General features: G+C 44.4%; 1 protein-coding gene across 1 annotated transcript; it reads left to right on the forward strand.

Moving 5' to 3' along the window:
- Positions 1 to 514: 514 nt before the first annotated feature.
- LOC102687602 (complement C1r subcomponent-like) lies at positions 515 to 12370 on the forward strand. The gene is made up of 13 exons (XM_006642386.3): positions 515 to 930; positions 3113 to 3326; positions 3444 to 3624; positions 4674 to 4811; positions 5171 to 5364; positions 5999 to 6146; positions 6641 to 6759; positions 7225 to 7303; positions 7419 to 7553; positions 8555 to 8629; positions 9735 to 9955; positions 10922 to 11133; positions 11875 to 12370. The coding sequence occupies exons 1-13, from the start codon at positions 905 to 907 to the stop codon at positions 12239 to 12241; spliced, it is 2109 nt and encodes a 702-aa protein (XP_006642449.2). The 5' UTR covers positions 515 to 904; the 3' UTR covers positions 12242 to 12370.
- Positions 12371 to 13004: the final 634 nt, after the last annotated feature.

Here is a 13004-nt window from a genome sequence, read left to right on the forward strand (position 1 = left end):
CAAGCTCATTTGTCTGCTCATCTTTGGATCACTTATTAAGAGCTGTCCGTCAGAAATGAGGAAGCAAATGTTTAGTTAAGAAGTTTAGGAGAGTTTATATCAAGTTCTGCATGCTGACATTTATGCACTTTCGTTTTTTTTTAAACGTTGCACAGAACCAAAGTCTAAACTAGAAAGCAGATCACAATTTCTAGCACCAATTAGCACTGGTGATTAAGGGCCCTGGTGGAAACACTGTGGTTCCCCAGGACTAGGAATGAGAATTCCATCAACTGAAAGACAGTGGTGTGTGTTTGTGTGTTTAATGGAGTAATCTTTAACAGGCAGTCTGGAGTTTGAACTTTAAAGAGCAAATAAAGCCGTCTGATAAATAACATTATTACTGGAAGGTAACTGACCACAATACCCCTCCTTCTTTCATTTTCTCTATGTGTAACCCCAGTGAATATGTATTGCACTGTCCAATCAGTCAGCCAATAAGCCTGTCGTTTTTTTTATCGTCAATGTCTGTGCATTTGTGTCAGTGGTATACTGTCATGTACAGCTAGTGTCTTTAAATTGACCCACTCCTTCTGTATCTCCCTATCTCCTTCTCTGGTCAGAGTGAATATAGGAGGATAGCCAGCTCGCCAATGTGCTCATACTGACCTCCCTCTCTCTCTCTTCTTGCCAAATTAAACAGTGGCCGTTTTCCGAAGTTCTTGTTCCTTAGTGACTTTCAGGCTCTCTCATTCCCATTCCCTCATTCCACTTCTTCTTCTGCTACCTTTGGAAAGGAAAAAAAATACTTCCAAGAGTAAAGCCGCCTGCTATAGTTTTGTCTTTCGCTACATCTATAAAGTGAAAATATTTTAAAACCTGGACTGACATAAACTGTAATATTCTATTACAAGCTAACTAGGTCATGGGTCTACTCACCTCGAACATCTGGTGAGTCAATATTATTATGCTTTTTCATCCTTAATTAATCTATGTTTATAGCTCAATGTGACTGATTTAATGTGAGCATTTCTGTGTGAGTCTGTGATTTAAATGAAAGCTTTAATACTTTCAGTGTGTGTTTAGTATTATTTAAGGTTTAACGTTTTTTTTTTGTTGTTAGTCTATGAAAATACTGTTGTGTGTTTTTGTGTACATGTGCCTAACTGCCTACTTAGTACTTTATAAATTGATTAATGTCTGTTGGTGTTTGTGTTTGGCTCACCAGCAGGTTGTTAGGCTAATGTGCTAATGCTTATGTTTGAGCATAGTATTTTCAAGAACGGTCATGGTAATATTTCCACGTCCACCCAAATATAGTGGAATTGTCATCCTGTCACCAAAAAAAACAAACATCTGTGGTTCAATATCAATCTTCTGCAAAGCTGTTTGATCTGGGTTTTTTAAAACGGAAAACAAGGACAAACTGTTACAATGTGCCACCCATCTGCATGGGTTGGGCAGGCGAGGAACTAAGTAACGGACCCAAGGGCAAGGGTGTCGCTGTCCAGATGTAGTGGCCGATGAGCTCCAGGATGGTCTCAGTTTCACCAGGACAGACAGGGGGAGAAGCCCCAGGACTGCTTGGTCTGCACCTGGAGTTAGGCAGGACAGGGTGCACGTCATTTGGGTGGTTCATCAGGAAGAGCACCAGGTAATCGGAACACCAAAGACTGGGACCAGGCACACCAAACACGCTCTGTCAGGGCGGATTGGAAAGGCGTGCCAGAGACCAGGAGTTGTGCTCTGTTCCAGAGTGCTGGGCAGAGCTTAAGGGACAAACCCTGGAGCCGGGTAGGTCGCACATCGTTGGGGAGGTAAACTGGGATCTCGCCAGGAACCGGACTGAGCGGAATTACCTAAGGCGCACTCTGAACCAGCCTGAGCAGTATGGCCCATTGAGAACTGGAACAGGCAGGAATCCCCAGCCACCCTGACCAGACTGGACTGGTTCTGGGAACCACAGCAACACAGGAGGTCCCCAGGCAGAATCTGAGAGTTTCTGAGATCTGAATCTGAATCTGAGATCATTTCAGAGAGTGCAGAACAACAGGGAAAAGGAACAAGGAAAAGGCAGGAAGGACTCCGCTGGGAAACACCTGGTGGTGGTTCGGAAGGTGAAGTAGTGCTAGATTGCCGAAGTATCCCAGATGTACTACAGCAAGGTGCTCTGTATATCCTGTGTCCTCTACCACAGGGTTGAGGCATGATCTGTGCCACTACAGCTTCACAGCAGGGTGGATGTAACACAGACTGTATCAGATGCAGGCCTGAGGCGTTTGCAACACCTCCCTCTTGTTCCTGGTTTTTGCGTAGCAGGTGGATTATTTCTGAGAAGCAGGATTTGCTCGAGATGTGTCTGATGAGAATGAGAGAAAAGTTCAACATGAAAAGAGGCCATTTTGAAAATCTTCCTCATTTGGCAGTAAAGTAGCTAAGTAAATCTATATTTGCAACCAGCCATTTCTTAAATGAACTTGGGCCTTTTCACTACCTGGCCGTTCCAGACACTCTTGGTGCTGAAAGAGTGGTGGCTTTCTTATTCTCCATAATTAAATGATTCACATTATTTTCCTGTTATACTGTAAGTCTGTGTCTTTTTATCACTACAGAGTGTGAAACAGGCCCTTATGCTACCACTGTCTCCACTTCTTAGGATATTATGTACTTGGATTGTATCTTCTCTTTTGCTCTAGGCTGAAGTGACATAACTTCCTTAATTTCCTGTGAGCAAGGACCTTCTATAACATTTTAAAAAATATATCATATCTAAGTATCATTATTGGTGGTAATATTCTTATTGTATCATGGTGACTAAAATTCTTGTAACGATATGAAAAGCAAATCATTATTAAAGCATTGTTACAACATTTGTTCGCATTTAACAACAATAATGTTGTAAAGTAACTTTAATAACAATGTTACTGGAGTGCTTTTGTCCAATATTGTTACAGTATTGCTCTTGTTTTGTTCTTGGATTATTTTACAATGTTCTTCCTGTCTTGTTTTATGATAGATATGATATTATTCTTGTATTATTTTGAATAATTCGTGGTTTAGTAATAATGTTAAAGTGTGGCTCTTGTGTTGTTTTGGAAAAGTGTTATGATATTTCTTTTCGTTGTCGTATTAGGTTGTTGTGTGTGTCCCTGTGTTTGGCAGTGGCACTCTCAGGGTCTTCCCCTGTCTTGTATGGAGAAGTGCAGTCACCTGGTTACCCAAATCCCTACCCTGCCTCTCTCAATGAAGTGTGGGACCTGGCTGTACCTCAGGGGTTCGCCCTCCAACTCACCTTCCGATACCTCGATATTGAGCCCTCGCAAGATTGCTACTATGACTCTCTCACGGTAAAAACTAAAAAACCCTGATGATGCACTGATGCCCTAGGTGCTGAATAAGTCTGTTTGTGTCAAGAGTGTCTCCTGATTCTCTTTTACTCTTTACTTTTCTCTCTTTCTGAGCAGGTGATGTCTGGTAAGAAGGTTCTGGGAAGGTTTTGTGGTCAGAATTCTGCTGATGAGCATCACCCTGGCAACAGTCCCATCCTCTCGCCTAGCAACCGTCTGCGCCTCCTCTTCCAGTCAGACTCCTCCTCTCCGGGGCCTCATCAGCACATCGGATTTAAAGCCTTTTACCAGGCCATAGGTCAGTCTTGATTCACTGTGTCCACATGCCACTCTGAGACTCAGCTTTTTTCGGCATAGGTGAAAACACCGCCTATACTGGGCATTTGATCTGTCTCCCTATCACTCCCTACGTAGTGCCAAAGTCCTGTGTTGTTGTAGTAGAGGGGATGAACCAGGACTGTACTAACAGAGTGTAACTACCAGAGGGAGGCCCAGGAATTCATTCTGTGCATTCCCATGAGGGATTTAGGGAATTGGCTGCACCTGGGGATGCTGGATCCCTATACTGTAAATCCCTACAAAATCACTCAGGGAAGGGTCAGAGGTTGTCTGAAAAGCCCCCCCACAGTTGTGCTGGGCAGCGAGTTCTAAAAGCTCCTTGAAAAGTTCTTGCTCCAAACTTCATATGCAGTCTTTATGTGGAGTGAAGTCTGGTGAAGACTCGTTAGGTCTAGTAGGGTCCTCAGTCTTTTCTGTGGAGGCCCACAAGTCAGAGGGAGACCAGGCAAAAGAAAATAACCAGGTGAGGATTTTCCACAGTTACAGAGTTGAAAGTGAAAGACCAGCACAGACAGACCAGGAGGGTGGCTATGGAGTAATAGAGGGATGGTTCCACTGTGCCATCTAATCTTCTTAACTTGGAGATTACTGCAAAGGTGGAGTTTGCAGTGCGTGCAGATTCCCCAGGCTGCTCTGTAAGAGGGGAATTGTCACGGATGTCTGGAATGAACAGTGGAATGGCAGGAGAGCGATAAAGACCCTATGCGTAGCGACGAGACGGGGGTTAGCCCGGGCTCAGCTGTTCAGGGAATGCCGTATAGAAACCTGTGCCCTCAGGCCACGGTCAGGAGTGACCTGGTGCTAGGCGGGTCTCAGGACATCCGAACGTCAATGCTGAACGAGGAGCAGAGCAGAAGCAGGAAGTAAATAGGCTACACAACAAGACACACCAGAAAGACATGAATAATCACAGGGAACTAGGAACAGGACAGAAGTAGAGCGCCCTCTTGCAATCTTGCAGCCAGTCAGTCTCTCTGTTATGGTGGCTGTGTTCACTCCCTCTCTCAGATGTGGATGAGTGTGCGTCACCGGTGCAGGAAGGGGAGGAGCCTCTCTGTCAGCACTATTGTCACAATATCCTGGGAGGATACCTCTGCTCCTGTCGCCATGGATACGAGCTGCAGCCTAACAACAGGACCTGCCAATGTACGTAAGCTTTTCCTGCCTCACTATGTTCACTAGAATAAAATACTGTGAGTGTTCCTGCCTAGAAAGACCCTTAAGTGAAATCCTTTAAAAATTGAAACATTTAAAAGTAACAGATATTGTCTTTCAGTATCTGGTTAGTAGGTCAATATGTGCACTCCATTAAATCTCATTTCACTTTCTTCCCTGTCTCTGTATAAAAATAGTATTGAAATATTGTTTCGGATTTTGATGACAGTTTGTGTGAATACTGTATGGATCCCCACACTGTGCTCTGTTATAGACTTTAGCCAGTAAACTGAACTGCGTGAATGCACGAGCACTGAGTGTTTCTGTTCCTCTCCCTTTCCCTCTCTCAGTGCAGTGTGGAGGTGGGGTGTTCACCGAGCCCCGGGGGCTGATCTCCTCTCCGGGGTACCCAAACCTGTCACCCCCTGGCCTGTCCTGTCGCTACACCATCAGCGTGGAGCCCGGGTTCCACATCACTCTCCACTTCCTGGGGCTGTTTGACATTGAGCACCAGCTGTCCCAGTGCCCTCATCACTGGCTCAAGGTACAGCGATGGATGAAACCATTAGCAAGCCAGTTCCCTCTTGAATGTTTTGGAATGCTTTCAGAATGACCTGTCACTCAAATTTCATTAACCCCCTTTTTGGACATGTCTAGCGCAGATCAGTTTAGCTCAGCATCACAGCTCTCGTAGTAGCGATGAAGAAAGCATACCGAGCTATCAGATCACCCACTGATCCCTCCCGCCCCAACTGCAAGGCGTGAAGGAATCTAGCCTCCCATCAATGCCAATTTGAATGTCAAACCTCAGTCACCTTCTCTTTGCTTCTCAAAACACTGAACATGATTACTGGTCACAATAATAACCCAGTCTAGACTGGAACCACCCTTTTTTAATTGCATAGACCATTGCAGATCCCCTGTAAAGTGATCCATTGGTACATGAACTCTTGTGGTGGTGATGATGAAAGAAAACTAAGTTGTTAAATCACCCACTAATCCCTGCTGCACCCATCCTGCACCAACATCACCAAATTCCCATCAATGTCAATGACAAGTCAAGCCTCAATGCACACCATTCCTTAACTGCAGATTTCCTGTCAAATGATCCTTTAGTAAATTAACTTGGTCATTTTGAAGTCTCCCCCAGTTTTTCTCCACACCCTCTGTGTCTCTAGGTGTCGATCCCGGGTCATGCCGATCTTCTCCTGTGCGGAAGCGAAGCTCCAGCGCCGATCGTGAGCTCCTCTAACGAGGTGCGGCTGGAATATCACACCGACCAGAGAGGAGACAGCCGGGGCTGGAGGCTGGAGTACACCACAGAGCGTAAGTGAAGTGCAGCTCGCTCTGACACGCTGAAACAGAAACTCACACACTGTCCTGTCGCGGGCATGGAGAGCAGAGCACACAGCAAGGCCATCACTCTGCCAGGCTAGGCTGGTCACCGGCAGACTCCTGCACCCTGGGAAGATTCCCAAATGGTAACGGAAACACCGACTTTAATGACAGTGGAGCCCCACAGTTCTATATTTACTTGAACCCCCTAAATACTTAGTGAAGAATAACATCAGAATGAGGGACCTAACAGTTGTGACCACAAGAAACTCAAACCCATCACACGATTAGGATGGTACATAGCAGATAAGAGGTGTTTTTGGCACCCCTAAACCTTTCATAAAACGATGAAGTACAGAAATATTGAGTATACTGTAATAACATTATAATACCAACGTGATATATTAGTATTATGCATTTATACACTCATCACGCATAAAATAAACACTGTAATTACCCCAACCCAATTTTTCTCATATTCCTAGGGGTTCAGTGCCCATCTCCCAGAAGTATCTCTCATGGCAGAGTGACCCCACAATTCTTAAAGTATCAGTTCAGAGATTACATCCGAGTCAAGTGTGACACCGGCTACAAGCTGATGATGGTGAGTCTGTGCTTCACTTGTGCGTCTCTCAGGATTCAAGTACTCTTAATTTACTGTGGTGTCATTTAGTCTGCTACTCTTTAATGTGCTGTGGGTCAATTGGTCAGAGTTGAAAATACTTCAGTTTCAAGACAGTTACTGGCCTATATTAAATCTCTTTTTTTCTCCATCTCTTTTAGTGCAGCACCTGTGTAAAAGTAGATTCAGAAAGTCATATTCCCTGTAGTAAGAGCCTTTTTGTGTTTTAAAATGTGTTTTAAAACCTCACTCACAATGCAGTGTTAATGTGTTTTAATAGTGAATCAATGCATTGGACTAGAGTAGTGCTAATGTAGTGCTAATGAACTACAGTAGAGTAGTGCACTCCATGCAGTGCTAATGAACTAGAGTAGTGCACTCTATGCAGTGTTTATGTCTTTTATCAGTGGTGATGACCTGCCTGTATTAACTCCTGTTCTTTCTCAGGGAGAGAAGGAGATCGGGGGATATTTCTCCATGTGTAAGAGCGATGGACAGTGGCACCTCCCCCTGCCTGAGTGTCGCAGTGAGTCAGCTGTCCTTTCCTTTTCTCCTCTTCCCACACCTCTGAACCAGACCTGCGTTCTCTGTCTTTCCCTCATTGCACTGCTGAGATCTCCTGTGTGTTTCCCTCTGTGTAGTAATAGACTGTGGGACACCTTCCAACCTGCTAAACGGAGGAGTGCAGTTTCTCTCTGGCTCTCTCAATCAGTACCAGTCTGTCATCCACTATCACTGCAACGAGCCTTACTACACCCTGGAGAGAGGGGCTGTCGGTGAGCCTGACCGGCTGTGTGTTTGTGTTAGCACGTGTGTGTTCACCACTTTCGCTCACAAGTAACCTGTATGTCTGCTGCACACACAGTGTCCTGCAGATGCATTCATACCCCCTTAAATTAAGAACATGAATCATCATATAACAGAAAGATGTCCAGATTGGACAGTGTGTCTTGCTTTATAAACAAACAAAACAATATTATGCTATAACCTTAGTCAGTTTGCACAGAACAGATTTATACGGTACCTGAGCTAACTTTTTTAGAAAATGGTCTAGAAAATGGTAGTGTCACACCTCTGGATTAACAGATTAGAAATAAAATAAAACATGAATCGGAGGAAGATCTGTAAAAGATCCTAACTAAAAATAACTAAAATGACACCACCTCTTTATCATTGTGTGTGTTTCGTATCAGTGTGTATTATATTAGCACAGTACACTATGTGCTAGTGTATATTATATTATTAGCCCACAGCTATATCACCATGCAAGTCAAAACTGGCAACCCACTGAAGCTAAACAGATGAAAGTCTGGCCAGTGGTGGGACACTATAGTGTAAAAATAAATGCACTGACCTTCAGATGAGATGTAAAACTGAGGTCCTGATCCTTGTGGTCATTGTAAATCCTAGGGAATTTCCTGAAAAGAAAAAGGGTGTTAACTATGGTGTCCTGGCTAAATTTCCCCCTGGCCTTTCCCAGTCATGGCCTCCCAATAATCCCCATCTCTGAACTGGCTTCATCACTCTGCTCTCCTCCCCACTGAGAGCTGGTGTGTGGGGAGAGGACTGGAGCATCATCCAGGTGGGGCTGCACACTGGTGGTAGTAGTGGGATTCCCCATGACCTGTAAAGGGCTATGAGTGGAGTGTCCAGAAAAGTGTTATATGAGTGTAAGGATTATTATATTTTATAAGTACTGCACATTATATTAAAATAGATTGAGTGTGTCTATTTGTCAGCTCTGTATCTGGTTATCTGTCTGCTTGTTTATTTTCAGTGAACTACACCTGCGCTGCTGACAGGAAATGGACAGATTCCAACAGCAACTACATCATCCCAACCTGTTTTCCAGGTAAACCTGTAAGCAACTATTTAACCGATGATATCACGGTCATCTCTTTGACCTGACTAGGCTCTTTGCTTTCCTGTGTTTTTTTTATTGTCTCTCATATCAAAAGTTACAACAGTGGAACCAGCAACAACAGAAATGGGAACACACAGAGCATACAATATGGATCATTTAGGTTTTGTGAGAAAGGTTTCATAAAACTTTAATTATTAATGCAGAAATGGTAGACTCAAAGAAATGTATGTGTTGGGAGTGAGAAAAACAGAGAGCACAGATAAGGAGTGAATGTTCAAAACGGGGTGATGTAATTAGCAGAATATCACCTCTGATCTTCCTAATTTACAGTGATCTAGATTCTGCTGTAATTAAAATGGGATAAGCAAACACCATAGAAGTACTGTAGCTAAGGAACTAGACAAAATTCAAGACTGAGCAAACACCTGGTAGATTATGTAAAATGCAGATAATTCCTAGTTTTGCAAGCAGGCAGAAAACCAAGTACTCAAAGTCCTGTGGCCTTTTTGAGAATCAACAGTCAAAACTGAACCAGGGGACAGAGGTGGCCAGAGAGTGGAAATGCAGGAGCAGGGGGCTTTTCTTTACACAAATGGCGGTGGGAGTATGGAATGGGATACCCAGCAGCATTGTGGAAGCCAATGCCCTGGCTTCTTTCGAAAAGAAATGGCCAGATGAGCTCCTCAGATCAATTAACTTCTAACGGCTAAACGGGTCAGATGGACGGAAGAGTTGCTTCTTCTTTGTAACCATCGTTTCCAGAGTGAATGCCCTGTAGTGCTCAGTCGGTGTCTCTCTCAACACCGTGTGACCGTCGTGGTTCGCGCGGGCTCGTGCCCTCACCCCTCCACCCCGCCGGTTCGTCCCCCAACACCTGGGGCATGAACCCGGGTCTCTGGCAAAACGCAACAGGGAACCAACCGAGTGAGCTTAAGGAGACCTCCCTCAGCCCAGGGAGGGCGATGATGTCACCGTGCCCACACTTGCTCCGCTACAACCGCAGTCCAGTGGTTCTGTCAGTGCTTGTGATCTGTACTTCCACCTCTTCTTTTTCCATTTGCCACCCCCACCCCCTTTACTCTTTCTGCCCCAGTGTGTGGCAAGCCCTCAGCCTCTCCCTCCCTGACTCAGCGCATTCTGGGGGGGCAAGACGCCGAGGAGGGGGCATTTCCCTGGCAGGTGTTCCTGAACACCTTCTACGGGAGGGCGGGAGCAGCTCTGATTGCCGATCGCTGGATCCTGACGGCTGCTCACAACGTGCATTCCAAAAAGCATTCCTTGCAGTCTCTCGAGACAATCGTAGAATCCCTGGAGGTACGAATGCACCGTCTGTATTCAAATATGCGACGATCTCTGTCTCCTTCTCCCTATTTGTCCTCCATTTTCCCCAGTGCTGTCTCTCTCCTGTTGGGTTTTCTTCTCCATTCACCTCTGAGCTGCGAGATGTTGCAAATCAATATATTATGTTTTATTCTGATGTGTAAAAGATAGGTTGTACAGCATATGTCATACATGACTTAACGGCATACATCTAATATAATCTGCATAGACGACATTGGAAGTTTGGGACATGGCACTGAAAGCTGTGATTTTGTAATGTACTGCAATAACGTACTTCCATTTATGGTGATTAAAGATATATCCTATATGAACACCACATACATAGAGTGACTGCAAGAAAGGCAGTACGTGACAGAAGGAGTGACTCTCAAAGTGCCAAAGGTCAAACAGCTCTGGACATGCTGAAAGATGCATTTCTCCTGGGTGTGTGGGTGATGCTATTTCCTGTGGTTGTGTAGGGAAATATACCAAAAATATACATGTGGTAGAAATACATTGTATTTCTTATGTACAGCATGTATAAAATGTATACAATCAATGTATAAGGAATATACATAATACATGTATATAAATAGACATATGTATATATACATATATTCATATAAGGAACAAGTAATAGGTTTATTTCATGCTGAAAAGAAGTTTCGGCCGTGGAGCCTTCTTCAGGTGTGAGCTTCTTTTCAGCATGGAATAAACCTATTACTTGTTCTTTTTCAGCCTACGCATGCTGACGCAGCTACCCACCTGAACTATATATTCATATATATACATTCATTCATACATTCATATACAGGTATGTATATGAAATATACATAGAAATATACATATAATATATAAGGATGTGATCCTTATCAACTACTGCATGTAACAGAGGCTATAGGATCTGAATGGGCTCTTCTTTGTTGCAAACTTTCTCATGTTTTTCTTATGTTCTCCTAGGTATATGTAGGAGACAACGATGTGGAGAATATCCTGAAAAACAAGCTTTCTGTGGAGGCAGTGTTTCCTCATCCTGGCTTTTCTCAGTCCTCGACTTCCTTCGATAATGACTTGGCACTCATCAAGCTGAAGGAGCCTGTCACTGTCAACAGACACATCATGCCGCTGTGTCTGCCACCAGAGGGCACCCCTTACAGCCCTGGAAGTGTGGGGTGAGACAAATTTTTACTTCCCCATCTGTCTCTTTCTACACAGTGAATGCAGTGTGATTGGTCAGCCATGGTTTCAGTACTGTATTAACCAATAGTCTTGGCCCTAATTTCTCCTCGGCTCTTTGTAATGTTAAAAGCTTTTTCAGGATATTGAATTATAGGATTTTTTCCTCCTCTGTGGGTCTTTTTGGAAACTGGCTGTAATGTCAGGTGATATTGAAACAGAATATGCCAATTCTTCTGTCCGGAAAAGAGTCACGTCAAGCGATTCCTGTGAAAGCGCTCCTCAGCTGCTCTGCAGAACAACATGTTTTTCTTCCTCGTGCAAGCAAAGTCCTTCCTGACCCCAATGCCTTTTTAACTCAACATTTCAAAAGGGACGCAAATCTCAAAAAGTACATTCAGTAGGGTAAAATATGTAAATATTACTTTCAAGCTACATGTTTGTTCATGTTCCACAGCCTGAGGTACAAATTTGAAGGGAAGACTGTTATTGATCACTAACGGGCAGTGAACGGTGTGAAAAAAGCATGAGTGATGTGCCGATAGACACATCTGGACTGCACAGCTATCTGTATTGACTGTCACTATACTGGGGCATTAAGACCCACACACACCACAGGGTGAGCATCCTCTACCATTCCCAACTAACTCCTCTTCCAGCAGCAACCTTAGCTTTCCCAGGAGGTGACCCATCCAGCTACTGGCCAGGCTCCCACCTAAAACCTCTTTCTCCCTCAGTTACGTCTCAGGCTGGGGGGTGACGGAGGAGGACACCATCTCCAACAGGCTCAAGTTCATCCGCCTGCCTGTCGTTGAGCAAGAGAAGTGCAGAAGTTCCATCGAAAGCCAGAGGGGGCGCCAGAGAGACATCCCCACGCTTACTGAAAACATGTTCTGTGCTGGATTGCCCGAAGGTGGAAAGGACACATGCCAGGGGGACAGTGGAGGGGCGTTCACCCTGCAGAAAGGGGGATCAGGGGGCGCATTTTACGCCGCTGGTATAGTTTCGTGGGGGATTAAGTGTGGGGAGAAGGGGACTTATGGAGTATACACTAAAGTGGGCAACTATCTGAGCTGGATCAAAGAGACAATGGAGAAGAACTAGACAAGACAGAAGAAGCTAGAGGGGGCAAAGAGAGAGAGGAGAAGGAAGGACAGAGAAAGGGGAGAAATGAGGTGCACAGTGTTCTGACTTAAAGACACAAACAGCAATAAAACTGGAAATCTGAGCTTCGCCTTGTCTATGGTGTCAATTTAATTAATGAGTACTAATAAATTCTCCCTGAAAGCCTCATACCGTTCCTTGCTACACAAGCCCACGCTACATTTCACACAGAGTCTCTTGTAAATGGAAGTCACCCTCCTTTATTAGCAGTATAAAACTGGCATGCTTCTAAACGATGAAAATGCTTTGTCTAGGTGCAGCAGGGTAAGATTGTTCTTCATTTCTCAGATGCCTTTCAATGCCATTTCTGATACAACTGATTGAATATTGAAGGTAAACTTTGTCACAGTCACAAATTCTGTGCGTGCAGACCGTGGAAACGGCAGCCCCTAATAGTATCAAAGTAAAAAAGAGTGTCTCCTCACTCTTTCAGGTGAAAAGGAGAGCAGCATTGGCGATAATAAGGGTACTTCAGTGAGTTAGTGGCCCCTTGTGGCTGAAGGGCAATACTGAAATGCATCTTTGAGCAATGCTAACGATTGACCTAGACCCTGGGTTCCCAGACCTGTGCTGGGTATCCACATTGTCCTGCAGATTTCTCTTCCACCTGAGCACTTAATGAAATAATAGACGTACATTACCTGCAGAACGGTAAAATGACTTTACCAGCTGAATTAAGGGGATATTGAGGGAGTGCAAACCC

Source organism: Lepisosteus oculatus, chromosome 23, assembly GCF_040954835.1.
Source record: "Lepisosteus oculatus isolate fLepOcu1 chromosome 23, fLepOcu1.hap2, whole genome shotgun sequence".
Classification (NCBI taxonomy): Eukaryota; Metazoa; Chordata; class Actinopteri; order Semionotiformes; family Lepisosteidae; genus Lepisosteus; species Lepisosteus oculatus.

Bases quoted from the DNA above. Each gene is read 5' to 3' on its own strand.
- LOC102687602 (XM_006642386.3), top strand. From the start codon at position 905: ATGGGTCTACTCACCTCGAACATCTG. The intron at 6,147-6,640 runs GTAAGTGAAGTG...TCATATTCCTAG, and splicing joins GCTGGAGTACACCACAGAGC to GGGTTCAGTGCCCATCTCCC. The intron at 7,304-7,418 runs GTGAGTCAGCTG...CCCTCTGTGTAG, and splicing joins CCCCCTGCCTGAGTGTCGCA to TAATAGACTGTGGGACACCT.